The following is a 15,986-nucleotide window of genomic DNA, read 5'->3' as shown; positions in this document are numbered from 1 at the left end:
GTGAGGCTCTGACTTCTTCTCAGTTGATACTGGGGTGATGCAGGGGTGTGTGCCCCCATACCTGACCTGACCTGAGTATGCATGCAGGATGTGGTGAAATAGCTAGGGGAGAGTGGGGTTAGTAGCAGGGATGAGAATCTTCCGCGGATTTCCATGTTTTTTCCGTCAGGAGTATCATTTTCGTGAATCGTGTAGATCCGTTGAGAAAATTGTTTTTATATGGGGGGCGGCTGGAAGCAGTATTGCAACAACAGCCACCTTTTTTTCAGCAGCATTTTGGCGCTACTTTCGTCACATCATTTGCCTAATCATTTGCTTAATTAGCAAACGTTTTAGCCAGCATGGCGAAGGTTTTAGAGGTAAAAGACGAAGATCGTGCCAGGTAAATAGACAAGTCGAACGGGGTCAGGAACTGCTTCAGATGGGCATAGCTCGAGAGCAGTGTCATCTTACAACTCGGAACACAAAGACGCTCTTAAAGCAATGCGACAGTGAGCACCTGGCGCGCTCCGTGATCGGACTAAATTAAGCTCCCTGCGCACTAAGGTCCACTTCAATTTTGGAAAGTACAACAGGACTTTAAAAATATTTTTTAAATTTTAGCGACAGCTCTGTCACAATAATGCGAGCAGCGCAGTGCAGTTGCGCGGTCGGTGACGCACTACGTTTGCGCGTTCGGCGGTGCGCTTCAGTTGCGCGATCGGACAAAATTAAGCTCCCTGCGCACTTAGGTCCACTTGAATTTTGGAAAGTACATCAGAAATTTAAACTTATTTTCTAAATTTCAGCGACGGCTCAGTCACAATAATGCAACCAGCGCGGTGCAGTTGCGTTGCCGACGACGCACTATGGTTGCGCGTTCGGCGGTGCGCTGCACTTGCGCGATCGGACAAAAATGCGCAAATGAAAAAAATGCGTAAAGGCTTGGATCGGATTAAAAATGTTTCCATTATTTGTAAATAGATTCGGAATTCAACCGATTTGCTTCTGGAACGGATTGTGGTCGAAAACCGAGGCTTGACTGTATTGTATTCACCTTGGTAGCCCACCAAGCAAGAATATTCTTTTAACAAAACTGTTGAAATTGAGTGATGAAAATAATTGTTTTGGGGTTGCTTTACTGCCAAAATCCAGGAGTTTCCAGGGAACTTTGCCCCCTGAGCCCCCTCCAGGGCGTTGCCCCGGCCCCCTGCGGCTCCCAATGCGGGCCTGTGGGCCCTGTGGCCCCCAATAGGGGCCTGTGGCCCCTGGCCCCCTGCAGCAAGGGGCCCCAGCTACTTTTCAGTGTTTTTTTTCATTTGCCGTTCTCATTCCTGAAGTAGTGCCAATTTTTACTTAACGTGCCCTTAAAGCAAGGGGATAACAGTAATGCCTCCAACTAAGATATGTACATATAGTTTAGGATGTTGTGCATCCCTGGGAACAATTACTTTGGATTTTAAACAAACTGTTTGAGAAATACAGTTTTAGAAAAAAAAGTGGTTTTGTGGCACAACCATACCTGGGGCAAGTTGTGCCACAAAACCACTTTTTAGAGAATATTAGCTATTAGAGAAAATACACTGGGATAAATTGTGCCATTGATAATTGAAGTAAAACAGATCATTTTAATCTCAAATGATACTATATAAAAGAAAGACAAATTCAATACAAATTACTTGTTTAACTTTTATTTAAAGTTTTAGCAACATCAAAGGACACTTTTCAATAACAAGGCCTATACAGTCACATGAACACCTAATTGAGTCTTGGAAATATGAACTTCTGCTCTTTTCTGGCTGTACCACCAAGTTTTGTGGTGCGGTGTGAACACATAGGCTACTCAGAACCAAATCAAAATTCCAAAATGAGCACCTAATCCTCTGCAGCTGAATCTCATCAGATCCGGCCTACTACTGAACATCCCACGAGTCAATGCTGGAGGGGAATGTAAATTTATGCTCCCTTCTGTTGTTGTGGTGTGGGTAATTTCTTGAGCACATCACCTCTAGGGATGACATGTCAAGTCAAGTTTATTTGTATAGCCCTAAATCACAAGCAGTCTCAAAGGGCTTCACATAGACAAAAATTGACAATTATTCTCAAAGCATCCCCTGATCTTAAGCTCCCAAAAGGGCAAGGAAAAACTCAAAAAAATCCTGCCAGGGGAAAATGAGAAACGCTTGAGAAGGGACCACAGATGGAAGGATCCCCCTTTCAGGACCACCAGGTTTTAATGGATGCAGAGAGGGCGCAAGTAATACATAATATGAAAATCAATGAAAAAATGGATGTCGGAGGTGCCCTCGATTGTCCTGGCAGTGTCTTCAAGGAGGTTGAGCTGCAGTTTCCTCATCTTGAATTGGTCCCCGAGAATCCAGCTAGTCCGCTATCAGCTTTTGCGCCACCTAACCCCCTCCCCAGCCAGGGAGGGGGTGGGCAGAGAGAACAAAACAAACTCCGGCCGAATCGGCCACTACAAGTTAGTTAAAGGCCATCTCATAGAAATGTGTCTTTAAACGTGTCTTAAATGTTTCTACTGAGGTAGTAGTTCTAATATCCATTGGTAGGGCATTCCAAAGCTCTGGAGCCCAAATAGAGAATGCTCTAGAATCTGCAGACATTTTCTTGGCCCTCGGTGTAACTAAAAGACTAGCGTTTTGCGAACAAAGGTTACGAGACGGAACATAAGGATCGACTAGGTCGACGAGATATGAAGGCGCTAAGCCATGCAGTGATTTATAGGTTAGTAGAAGAACCTTGAAGTCACATCTTAAATGGACCGGGAGCCAATGTAAGTTGGCTAATATTGGGGTAATGTGATCAAATTTTCTTGTCCGTGAGAGCAGCCTCGCAGCAGCATTTTGTACTAACTGTAGACTTTTGATACTGGACTTAGGAAGACCAGAGAATAATACATTACAGTAGTCCAGGCGCGACGTGACGAACGCATGTATAATAGTTTCCGCATCCCCGGTCGAGAGGATCGGACGAATCTTAGCAATATTACGAAGGTGAAAAAAACGCAATCCTGGTTATATTCTTAATGTGTTTTTGAAAGGAGAGCGTTTGGTCAAATATTACCCCGAGATTCGTTAGTGTCACTCTGATAGTACGGTTATCTATAGTTATAGTGGTTTCCTTAAATAAGTGTTGATAACGAGTAGGACCAATTATCAACATCTCAGTTTTGTCTGGGTTAAGACGAAGGAAGTTGAGAGACATCCATTGCAGGATCAGACGAATCTTAGCAACATTACGAAGGTGAAAAAACGCAATCCTGGTTATATTCTTAATGTGTTTTTGAAAGGAGAGCGTTTGGTCAAATATTAACCCGAGATTAGTTACAGTATCGCTCTGAGTGATAGTACGGTTATCTATAGTTATAGTGGTTTCCTTAAATAAGTGTTGATAACGACTTGGACCAATTATCAACATCTTAGTTGTATCTGGGTTAAGACGAAGGAAGTTGAGAGACATCCATTCCTTGATCTCCGCAAGGCACGGCTCAAGATTACAACAGTCCCGCGGATCTGTTATCGATAACGGCATATATAATTGGGTGTCATCCGCGTAGCATTGAAAACTGAGATTATATTTACGTATTATATCCCCAAGCAGGATAATATAAATATTAAATAAAATCGGTCCGAGTACCGATCCCTGTGGGACACCACACGTAACATTATGGACCACTCGGTGCGTCCTGTCTGATAGATTGGAATAGAACCAGCTTAGTGCTGACCCTGAGATACCAACACAACTTTTAAGACGCCCTAATAAAATATCGAAGTCTATAGTGTCAAAGGCAGCACTAAGATCGAGTAGTAACAATACAGACGACGTATTTGAATCCATAGCTATGAGGAGATCATTAGTCACTTTAGCAAATGCTGTCTCTGTGGAATGATTAGCTCTAAAACCAGACTGAAAAGAGTCATATCGATTATTAGCGACCATGTAATCAGTAAGCTGATGCGCTACTACTTTTTCAAGAAGTTTTGCTATGAATGGGAGGTTTGAAACTGGCCTATAATTACTGAGACAGTCCGGGTCAAGATTTGCTCGCTTAAGTAACGGTTTAATAATAGCGGTTTTAAAGGCTGTTGGCACTATCCCAGAGGAAACAGACAGATTGATTATATTTAAGACTGACGGTCCTAAAATTGGAAATAATTCCTTAAGTAGTTTGGCTGGAAGCGGGTCGAGTAAACATGTTGTTTGTTTAGCCGCACTAACCAATTGTGTAAGCATTTCAAGGGACACACTTTTAAAATTTGAGAGGGTTATTGCATGATCCCCAGCGCTAGTAAGCGGCGGAGCGATTGGAATGGTATTCTTGATCTCGTCTCTAATGGACTCAATCTTTTGAGCAAAAAAATTCATAAACTCGTCAGCTGAGTGGAAGGAGCCATCGGGGGTCGGCTGGCGTAGAGTTAGCTTTGCCACTGTATCAAATAGGTATTTAGGATTGTTTTTATTGACATTAATGACTTGCGAAAAATAACGAGTTTTTGCTAAGATAAGCGCATCTTTATATTTCAGGAGGCTGTCCTTCCATGCCTGATGGAAAACCTCAAGTTTGGTTAAACGCCATCTGCGCTCATGCTTTCTACATAATTGCTTAAGCGTACATGTTTCATCTGTGAACCACGGAGTTGGCCATCTACGGCGAGATTTCAGACGTAGCGGCGCCACAGAGTCGATGGCTTTTAATAATGTCGCATTGAATTCATTTGTAAGATTATCAATAGAGCCGCTGTATGCAGGAAACATGGCGGTTGCCGGCGACAGTATCTCAGATAGCGCAGTTGCAGTCATGGAGTTAAAATTACGACTGCTATAATTCTGATTGCTTTCTTGTCTTTGACAAGGAAGTAAAATTTCAAATTTTATCAAGAAATGATCAGACAAAACAGTAGTGTATGGCAATACTGCTATATTTGAGGTTGCTAGTCCCCGGGATAATACCAGATCTAAGGTATTTCTATTCTTACGCGTTGCCATCTGTACGGCTTGCGTAAAGCCAAACGTATCGATTAAAGTCTGAAATGCCGAAGTCAGTGGTTCTGACGGTGAATTCATGTGGATGTTGAAATCACCCATGATAACTATATTATCTGCATTTGTCACTAGATCAGCCACAAATTCTGAAAATTCATCCAGGAAGCCAGAGTAAGCCCCGGGTGGACGGTAAATGAGGACTTCAAATGTTTTAAATACGTGAATTGAGCGAGGCCTAAATCTAAGCTCAGAATTTGAGATGAGGGCGACACCCCCACCCTTTTTTCGAGGACGCGCCACATGCGAGCTCACAAAGTTTGGAGGCGAGGCCTCGTTAAGTCGCAGCAGTTCATTAGGATTTAACCAGGTCTCACAAAGACCAAAAATGTTTAGATTATGTTCCGTGATAAGGTCATTAACGAGAACTGCTTTCGTATGAAGCGATCTAATATTCATAAAACCAAGTTTAAGTGTAATCGGTCGATCAGGGTGCGTATCTATCGAAGGATTTTTAAACGGGATGTGAGTAAAATTGTGTTCTCTAGGCCTAACATCACCTCTCAAAAGTTTATTAGCGCGGTGGGATGAAACGACCGTGGGAATTTGATGGTGAATATTTGTTACACTTGTGAAGTTATCTAAAACAGGCACCGTTTCATCAGCAAGACCGGTCGGGACGGAGTGATTGGATTTGTCTACTACCCCAGTAGAAAGTGTGTTTATGTGTACTGCAGCACTATTCAAACTGTCGCGCTCTAGTTTACACGAGGAGCTATGTGTATGCTGAAAGTCTAGCCTAGCGCTAGTTAACTTTAACTTAACAGACTCCAAACCCATCCTCACAGGTGGTCTAATCACCTGTGCCCTGGCCTGCTCTAAAGTCATGAGTGGCTCAAACAGAATTATGTAGAATTTTGTGAAAATACAACAATATTAATCCTGCTCTGATTTCAGGTTCTGTGAGTCTTGTCAAGGAGAATTAAAAGATAAAAGGGTAAGTGCTGCCTGTTTATTATATCAGCTCTGTATTTCTGTTGTAGTTACTATGAATTTGCCTCAGGACAATAGCATAATTCAAATTTGATAATGTTGGGTCTAAATACGATTAGACATTAAATCACTCGCTGGAATGAAGAGAAGAAGACAACCAGAACAGGTTTACTCGCGAGGAGAACGATAGAGAAAGCAATCTCAGTTACAACCTCCATCAGTTCTGAGTCCTTACTCCACGTGCCCCTCTTTTTAATGTTATGGTTGCCCTGGTTACAGAGGCGTTGCTACACTAAAGGGAGGGGGGATTGTGTCTGTAGCAACGCTGATTAGCAAAAGAATGTAGTGTGGTGTGAATTAGCACTTCGTTGTTGGCTCGTGACCCCCCGCAGAGGCCGTCCCCAGCTGTCTTCCCTCACAGTTGGCTGACTCGTCGTCGACTGTGATCAAATACCTTGAAGCACGTTGATTGCCGCTTTGCTGTGGAACAAATGCAACTAGACCTTTGCTAACTTTATCTACTTCGTAAAGTAACACATAATAATAAGTAACTTGTCCTAAACACTTCAACACACATTAAGCAAATGTGAGGTAACCGGTATGCAGTTCCTTAAACAAACATTGAGTAAATATGGGATAACTTTTATGCAACTACTTCTAACTGTATGTAACCTTTAACAAAGAAAAACAGGTCTGATAAACTACAATCTATGAACCAAACCTATATCTAAATGAAAAGGAATGAAGTTCCTGTGAATCAAACAAAGCCCATGTCACCTATGCAAAGAAGCCCTGCTCATTGTTAGTGAAGGCCTCTTACGGGAACCAAAACACACAGACAACATAAGGACAGGAAGGATACAAATGGCTGACAGGGATCAAAAGACATCCCTATCACTAAAAAGGAAGAACCTAGATAAAAGGAAAGATAAACTCGTAAAGGCGAGGCCTCCAGGTCTGGCAGGCCAAAGCTTCACTTAAAATTATTCCAACAGATAATTAACCCATGTATCCTGAGCCTTAATATTAATGAGTAGCACTTCTAGTGTCATCATCAGTACATGCTACAACCTATTATGCGGATGACGCAGGTTTGGTTCCTGGTAAGCGCACCAATTCCTGGATCAAAAAGGCTGGGTTCCATCAGGTATGGCTGAATAAAATCTGTGCTCCACAAATCATGCGAGGGACTTAACTGTGGCGATTCCCTGACAGGGAAAAGCCAAAAGTCACATCTTCGTACCCTTAACTGTTCAATGCAGTATTTTACTGCACAACCTTTTGATGCAATAACTGTCATCAAACTATTTCTATAACTCTCATTTATGACCACAACTTCTCCAGACTGTATTTTTCAACTTCTTTGACTGATGTCCAATCGTTTTTTTTAAATCAGGGCTCCTCTGAGTTGTCCATCAGTTTGTTCTTTACCCTTTGTTAGCCATGTGTTTGTGATTTTATCCTGTTGGAAGACACAAGACCCATTTCATTGACGCAACAAGCGTGCCAACAGTTTTCCCCGTGTCACAAGTACAGAATAATCATAATAATGCAGGATGTGCTGAACAAGGTAGAATAAAATACAAAAACATAGTGGAGAGGACACTGACTTCAGGAAAGGCAAGGCAATAGAATGATGGACAGGTTTGCCAAGCCGGAAACAGCTGTCTGTCCGGACCCTGGCTCTCTTACAGGGCAGCTATGGAGGTCCCACATTGAGGTCTTGCTGGAGAAAGGGACCAATAATGGTTCCACGTTGAGGTCCTGCTGAGGAAATTGATCAATCATGTAAGATTTGGTCAATATTTGGTGTCCCCATTTTTGTGTGTAGTCTCATATTTGCCAAAATACTCCCCCTCTCTACCTTTAATGGCGCCATGTTGTAACGGGTGATGTCATGTAGTTGACAGGATCCATTTCACCTACCTGCTCTTGAGTGGATAGCCAGATTGCGTGCCTATAAATGGAAAACTTTACTTTCACGACGTGATATTATTTTCACTAGGTGATTTTAATATTTTCAATAGATGACTTATGAGAGAGAAAGTCCACTGTACACCAGGCAGGCCGCCGAGCAAGCTCGTCACCACTGCTGCCACAGCACCTAATTCCTCGATGGACCCAAAATCCACACAGTCCAGGCAGTAGACAACATTTAGTTTCGCAATTTTGCAGCGTCAATATTGACGAAAGGTTCGTCAAGCTGTCATTGAAAAGCAGCCGCACAAAAACAAACCCCGCTGCCTGCCAACTTGTAGGCGCTGCCATCACAGTGCTGCCGTCACTGCGTTGCTGTGCCACCTCGTTCAGCATGCCCAGTGTTGTCTACACCCGATTCCAACGGGTTATTAAAAAAAAGGTCTCTCAATGTTGTTGTCAATGACGAGCTCTTTCTGTCTGAGTGTAGATCACACGATCAACAAGGTCTCAAATGAATTTGTTATTTATTCCTTGGACCTCCATTCAACGTGACTTGGATTTATTATTTACTCCTTGGACATTGAACGTAGGATCTCGACTTGGGTGTATTTATTACGCATGCCGGGCTGATTATGTGCTGCACCTGTTTGATTCAGACAGCGTGACAGAGAATGAGCACGCCATCACTGACGCATTGACAGACCCTCTTTCAATATTGACACTCCAAAATCACGAGAACAGATTAAGTTATTTAATAAATGTGTATTAAATAGATAGCCCGTCGCATTGATCAGCACCTTTTCTAAACCTAAAACGTTGCAAAGTTGCTATAACTAGTAAATGTTCACATATATATTATTTCTCATTCAAATATGTAAATGTTTGTTGCAGTATTTTAAACTTGCTGTATTTCTCTTTTGTTTCTAGATGTTCACCTGCCCATCCTGTCGCAGTGCATTTTGTGTAGACTGCGATCACTTCATTCATGATACACTACACTGCTGCCCTGGTTGTGTTCATTGTCAGCGCACCCCTTAAAACCACACCTAGAGGAGAAAAGAGAAGGAAAGAATTGATGATAATTGTAATAGATCATGATCAAGAGGAGCCCTATAAGATATGTACAAAGACCATGACCGATAGGAGCCCCATAAAATGAGTACAGTAGTATACTTTGCAGCATTTAAGCGATGGGTTCTTTGGTGATCTAAAACATCTTGGGCTGCGCCCCAAACACACGAACCAATCCATAGATTAGGTTGTTCTTTAAAGCAATTTTTAATATTTGATGTTGATTAAAGGCTATAGTTTACATTAGTAAATCTGACACAAAAACTGTGCCAAAAAAATCATGCTAGTAACTTGCTGTCGTGACCCCTGACAGGAAAATCCCCCCAAATCAGTCCTGTCCTGTGCACGGACATTTATATGAATGGACTAACTATGCCTCTTACTTGCCGTCATGTAGTCAGTACAAACCACATTTTGTCACCTTTTGTCATGTGCAGTTATTTTCAATGACTAAATTAGTATTATAAATAAAGCTAAATATATGTTAATGATGTTGTAACTTAGATTTTGCCATTCACGGACTGCATCTCCACGTGGTCGCCATTGTTGAGTGTGACATTGTAGTTTGTTGGTGAACTCAGGGTCTTTTTTTTTTCTTCAAGTTTGCAACTCTTACACCCGAGTTCAAAGTAGTGCGCTTTTCCAAGTTGGACGTTTGGTAGGTCCAACTTGTCACTCAAATGCAGCAGTAGTCCATTCATATGTTTGTCCGGGGTCTTGTGGGTGGCATACTTTGTGTGTGTGTGTGTGCGCGCGTGCGTGCGCGCGTGCACGTGTGTAATATAAAAACTTTGAATGGCTGATTTGGCCATTAGTTCACTAACAGTTACTGTTAGAGATTCGCTCACTCCAACTTATTTTGCAAGAACCACACGGAGACAAGGCAAGTTCTTTTAGACACCTGCAGGTGGAGAGATCACTCGCTACAGGAATGAAATCTAAAAGTCTCCTCCCTGCAAGGGCATATTTATTAGGAGGAACAGAGTGGGGGTGGGAGTGGACAGGTTTGGTGAACCCCCGGCCTCTGATAAGATCAGAGCAGGGGGTGTTTTACACTGTTGTGGGAAACAGAACAACTTTGATTGCTTCCCCTGCAGCTGGTCAATCAAGCAGAGGAAGCAACCACTTCATCTTACTCTGCATTGTGAGGGCAAGACAAGATTGATTTAATCATTACATTGTGAGGGCAAGACAAGATTGATTTAATCATTATAGTCTACATTCCAACATAATCCTACGATAAAGATAACCTGGAAAACCCTAACAGTTACGGTATACCTGCCTGTTGTTAAAAACTTTCATCTAAGCTTCCGTACAACAGTGCATCTAGTAACCATCGTGATGTGACATCAATTACAATGAATAAAGTGGAAATGGTTTAATTTCTTTGAGTTTGGTGCAGTCTGATTTTCAGATGTTTTTTTTTTTCAACCTCATGCCGATGTGATGGTGTTCAGACCAGTGTCGTGTGGTGTGGCGCGTTTAGGATGTGGGCCTTAAGTGGGGATTTAAGGGACCTAATCCACTTAGCAATGCAGCCATTTTTTTATTATTTGTTTAAATTAGATTTTTTTTATTTAGGCAAGTACAACACACCCTAACCCTAACACTACAGCTTCATTTCACATTTTGTTTTACATGACTTGTCGAAAAGGGATGCGGGTTGAAGCAATTCTGCTTATCTAGTCCCGTCCCAAATACAAACAAGGTTTTTACTGCCAGACACACAATCTATATTACTACATACAGTACTACTTATAACATATAGTATGTTTTTTTCTTCTTTATTGTGCCTCTTATGGCTGGTACGATTTGTACTCCGGAGCGACTTATAGTCCAGAAAATACGGTACATAAATAATATTGTGGTTGTGGAATGTAATTGTTGAGCGTATAATACTTAAACGAGAGTGAGTTGCAGATCCCCTTACGGCAGGAACAGGCACTTCCCCAAATGTATCATAAGATATGGATCTCCTGAGCTGGAATTATGGTATAAATCGCACCGGGGTACAAATCTCATTTTTGGGGGGGACTTTATTTTTCTTAATCCAACACCAAGAACAGACATGAATAGGCAACAACAGGCTAAACAATATAGTATGCTAATGTTACATAAACAAACGAGGAACTGAGAATGTCCCTGATGTAACATATAAACAGTTATTCAAATAACTATAACATAAATAACACGATTATCAAACCCTCCATGTCACTCCAAATCATTAAATCCATTGAAATCTTCGTCCTCTGTGACACTTGAAAAAACGCCGCTGCTGATTCCGGAAGTACATGCAGTGCTGACGTCGGGCTCATCGTCAGTTACGGGTCCAATTATTCCACAGGATGTTGTGGGGCTGTCCTGGCTCACACGCCTCTACAATATTGTGTGGACATTGAGGACGGTGCCTCTGGATTGGCAGACTGGGGTGGCGGTTCCCCTCTTTAAGAAGGGGGACTGGAGGGTGTGTTCCATCTAAAGAGGAATCGCACACCTCAGCCTCCCTGGTAAGGTCTATTCAGGGGTGCTGGAGAGGAGGGTCTGTCGGGAGGTCAAATCTCGGATTCAGGAGGAGCAGTGTGGTTTTTGTCCTGGCCGTGGAACAGTGGACAAGCTCTATACCCTCGGCAGGATCCTCGAGGGTGCATGGGAGTTCGCTCAACCAGTCCACGTGTTTTGTGGACTTGGAGAAGGCGTTCGACCGTGTCCCTCGGGAAGTTCTGTGGAGGGTGCTTCAGGAGTACAGGGTGTCGAACCAACTGATAAAGGCGGTTCGGTCCCTGTATCATTGATGCCAGAGCTTGGTCCGCATTTCCGGCAGTAAGTCGGATTCATTTCCAGTGAGGGTTGGTCTCCGCCAAGGCTGCCCTTTGTCACTGATTCTGTTCCTAACTTTTATGGACAGAATTTCTAGGCGCAGCTGAGGTGTTGAGGGTGTCCGGTTTGGAGACCTCAGTATTGCATTTCTGCTTTTTGCAGACGATGTGGTGCTGTTGGCTTCTTCAAGCCGTGATCTCCAGCTCTCACTGAAGCGGTTCACAGCCGAGTGTGAAGCGGTCGGGATGAGCACCTCCAAATCTGAGTCCATGGTCCTCAGTTGGAAAAGGGTGGAATGCCCTCTCTAGATCGGGGATGAGATCCTGCCCCAAGTGGAGGAGTTCAAGTATCTTGGGGTCTTGTTCATGACCGAGGGCAGGATGAAGCATGAGATCGACAGGCAGCTCGGTGCAGCTACGGCTGTAATGCGGACTCTGTACCGGTCCGTCATGGTGAAGAGAGAGCTAAGCCAAAAGGCAAAGCTCTCAACTTAACGGTCTATCTACGGTCCTAACCTCACCTATGGTCACGAGCTATGGGTCGTGACCGAAAGAACAAGATCCCGGATACAAGCGGCCGAAATGAGTTCCCTCCGCAGGGTGTCCGGGCTCTCCCTTAGAGATAGGGTGAGAAGCTTGGTCTTCCGGGAGAGACTCGGAGGAGAGCCGCTGCTTCTCCACGTTGAGAGGAGCCAGATGAGGTGGCTGGGGCATCTCACCAGGATGCCCCTTGGACCCCTCCCTGGGGAGGTGTTCCAGGCATGTCCCACTGGCAGGAGACCCCGTGGACAACCCAGGATGCGCTGGAGAGACTATGTCTCTCAGCTGGCCTGGGAACGCCGAGGGATCCCCAGGATGAGCTGGACGAAGTGGCTGGGGAGAGGGAAATCTGGGAGTCCCCTCTAAAGCTGCTGCCCCCGCGACCCGACCCCAGATAAGCATAAACAGATGGACGGATGGATAGATATTCATGCTGTTTTTTTTTGTTTGTTTGTTTTTAAATCAAAATGAGGCAGCATGACAGAGACCATTTCCATGGCTGCAGGTGGTATCAGCTCTTCTGTGATGCTGTGGTTTATTTTAGTTTTGTTTTTTTCACTGAGATTGTTGGCAATATTCAGCAAGTTTTCGCTGAAAAAACGTAAGAATCTTATCAGCGCAATTGGTGTGCAATGTCTTTAAGTGCCGCCTTAATATTTTTTGCTTCATACTGTCCGCTGCCAACAGTTTAAGGCACAGTAAACACACCGGTCTTTCCTCGTCTACCACCGTAGTCACACTGAAGCCGAGTGCTACGTACGCTTCGTCATATTTCCTTGTCTTAGCTTTCGGGTGACTCTCATTTCTCTCATCTCCGTCACTCTCTGCCGTTCTTTTCAACCCTGTTAAATATTTTTCCATGGTGTCCCACTGCACTTTTTATCGCCTGCTCTGTACTGCGTGCTCGCATGTTCCGTGCGCTCTACACTATAGCGCAAATACTCCTTGCGCACACTCTTACAATAATACCGCCACTCCCATCTACTGCCGTGGATGTCTAATCACCCTTTACTCTAGTACATCGGGTCCGATGTTTATATTATCTATCTGTTTATTTACATATATAGTAATTCATTTATTCTGCTGGCAACTGAATCTCCCCCTGGGGATCTTTGAACATCAAATTTTTAAATGAAAAAAAAACTCGAGCTGAGTTATGCTTTCAGTGCACATGTATGCTGACTATAACACAATGTATTTATTATTATTCTCCTTTCCTCCAACCAAAACCACGACAAGATGACTTTTTTTTTTTTACTTAAACTAATTACTGCTGACTTCTCTACTTTTGCGTCTAATACCACGACGGCATTGCTACAATAGCCCAACCCGGTGGTCACCCGGCTACAGCACATTCATCGGACAGTATGAAAACCACAAAAAAATATTTTTAAAATTTAATGATAATGACATGCGATCTCATTTTAGAAGGGCATCAAAAACATGAAGCAAATTTGGGTGGGCCGAGTTTGGAGGGACTCACGATGGCCTCGCCCTATAATCCACCAATCCTCACGGTAGCGGTGATGCGGCTAAATGCTGTTTGCCAGCCGTTGCTTTTCAAAGAAGACGGGTCATCAGCTGTTTGAATGAGACGCTGCATACAATGGGCAAACATGTTGATGGGAAATGTGAGCCTGCGATAGGGAATGTTCAGGGCCAGTTATTCGAGTTCCTTGAGAGAACCGAAGGATATAGTTTTTTTTAATTTATTTATCATCATTATTATTATTAAGCATTTAGTCTGTAACTGCCGTATGTCTTGTCATCACCTTCGACCCAGCAACGCCCCATAGATCAGGAGGTATACTGCCAAAAAAAAAGGAAAGAAGAAGAAGAAGAAGAAGAAGAAGAAGAACTGTCGATACAATAATATGCCTCGAGTATTGAACGGTATTGTGGCAATGTGTCCAGATCTGGGAATAGGCAGAGACGGACATCTCCCATGGCACCCTACAAGACTAAAGTAAGTGGGGGAAAAAACTGTGTGCGGATCTTTGTAGTGTTAAAAACGCGTTCCCATGGCACCCCACAAGATTAGAGTGAAAAAAAAAAAAACTGCGGATCTTTGTAGTATTAAAAACGTGTACACAGATTGAGTGAACGATGAATGTATAAAAATGATTTCGAACTGACAACAAAAGACAAAGAAAGAAAGAAAATAGCCGTTTTAACGAGATGTGAACTAGCCGACCGCTCACCCCCTCTTTTCTTTGTTCCCATCGAAAAATGAGTGTCCGCTCCATGAATGATTTTCAGAGAGACAAATGAAATATTTAAACTAGTGCCGTAATAATAAACGTGACACGTTTAATAAAGTTAATATTATTAAAGTTTAGTTATCGGGTATAATACAACCTGCATCCGAGAACTCTTGGAAAACCATGTTTCGTTTGCTTGATGGGTGACTTGCACAAAATCCATGATACAAAAGTAGATACAAATATACTTACTGAGGAATAGTGAATGAGTGAATCTCCCAGCCTTAATGCTACATTTTCTTCATCTTTTTGGGTTATATCTATTCAAGATGAAAAGGCGCTTGCCTTCCAACAACAGCTCTGTTTCAAATGAAGGCGACACACACAAACACATTCCAAAAACATTCTATTTACTCACCTACTTGGACAGTGAGCAAATGCTCAACGCTTGCACTTGCTTCCGATCGGAACCATGGAGACAAAACTGACAACTTGCTTTGTTTTGTTGTTTTAAATAATTTTATTGCAGCCCCAATCGCAGTCCAGGGAGCAGATTATGAGTTGTTTGTGAATCTTGTATTTACTTTGCAGGTTGATGATTGCTGTCTGGGAGAATTTTGTATCATGTCTGTAAAAATGTGTTAATGCTAACCCTTTGCTTTTTGTGAACGGGATGGTTTTCAGGCTCCAGTTTACAATTACTGTAATTTCACAACCATAGGGCGCACACCTTTAATTTTCTCGAAAAATGAAGGTGCGCCTTTAATGTGGACCAAATTAAAAAATTCGTAAAGTTGTTTTGTGTGGCTTCCGTAATATACAAGCGTAGCTGTAGCTCGGGACAAAAAAAAAAAAAAAAAACATCAGAGGACGAGACGTAACACGTCGAGGTGTACATACCTTTGCCGCCATTGTTTAGTGTGGCTTTCGCCACATAGATCAGGACAAAAAAAAAAAACAATCACAGGACTAGACGTGTCACGTAAAGAGTACATACCTTCGCCGCCATTGTTTTGTGTGGCTTCCGCCACATAGAGACATAATATACAGGCATCCAATGAACCAATCAGAGGACATTACGTTTTACGTCAGTTGGGGCCGTAAACCAATCAGACGACTGGATGTAACGCGTAGAGGAGTACATACCTCTGCCGCCATTGGCCTCTGCTTTACAGAGACGTGATATACAGGCACCCGTTTGCTTACGTTTACGTTTGCTTAGGAGGCACATTCAGAGGACTGGACGTGACACATAGAGGAATACGTACCTCCGCATAGACAGAGACATGCTTACGAGGCACAATTCAAGCTTCCTGGAAAGCCGGGATCATTGCCGAAGAGCAACGTGACAACGACAAGATAATGACAAGGGAAATTGGTGCGCCCTATGTGTGTGAAATACAGTAATGGCACACATAACTGAGACTGCACCTTTTAGTACGGGTGCACCCTTTGGTTGTGAAAT

General features: G+C 43.0%; 2 protein-coding genes and 1 long non-coding RNA gene across 7 annotated transcripts in view; 2 read left to right on the top strand and 1 right to left on the bottom strand.

Annotated features, from left to right (window-relative positions):
* Window positions 1–10,346, top strand: part of gtf2h2 (general transcription factor IIH, polypeptide 2) — a 78,564-nt gene extending 68,218 nt beyond the window's left edge. Inside the window, exons 14-16 of one of the 3 annotated variants that reach the window (XM_088374959.1) lie at window positions 5,938–5,977; window positions 8,001–8,114; window positions 8,821–10,346. In XM_088374959.1, coding sequence (XP_088231085.1) covers window positions 5,938–5,977; window positions 8,001–8,081 — 121 coding nt within the window. In that variant the 3' untranslated portion in view covers window positions 8,082–8,114; window positions 8,821–10,346. Of the gene's footprint in view, window positions 1–5,937; window positions 5,978–8,000 lie in introns of all 3 variants that reach the window. The other 2 variants (XM_088374958.1, XM_088374957.1) reach the window with 2 other exon arrangements.
* Window positions 6,136–15,590, bottom strand: LOC148398439 (uncharacterized). 2 transcript variants are annotated; one of them, XR_015858448.1, is made up of 2 exons: window positions 14,940–15,590; window positions 6,136–8,939 (listed from the first exon to the last, which is right to left on the bottom strand). It is a non-coding gene; the product is annotated as an uncharacterized LOC148398439 (long non-coding RNA). The 2 variants fall into 2 exon arrangements; XR_015858447.1 differs by lacking the exon at window positions 14,940–15,590 and adding an exon at window positions 14,774–14,930.
* Window positions 13,874–15,986, top strand: part of dhfr (dihydrofolate reductase) — a 40,685-nt gene continuing 38,572 nt past the window's right edge. For both annotated transcript variants that reach the window (XM_088374962.1, XM_088374961.1), the window contains exon 1: window positions 13,874–14,286. In XM_088374962.1, the coding sequence (XP_088231088.1) occupies window positions 14,195–14,286 (92 nt within the window). In that variant the 5' untranslated portion in view covers window positions 13,874–14,194. The remainder of the gene's footprint in view (window positions 14,287–15,986) is intronic.

The sequence above is a fragment of the Syngnathus floridae genome, chromosome 5 (assembly GCF_059516105.1).
Source record: "Syngnathus floridae isolate MCC-2025c chromosome 5, RoL_Sflo_1.0, whole genome shotgun sequence".
Classification (NCBI taxonomy): domain Eukaryota; kingdom Metazoa; phylum Chordata; class Actinopteri; order Syngnathiformes; family Syngnathidae; genus Syngnathus; species Syngnathus floridae.
Note: the sequence above shows the minus strand (reverse complement) of the source record. Positions and strands in the feature narration are given on the sequence as shown.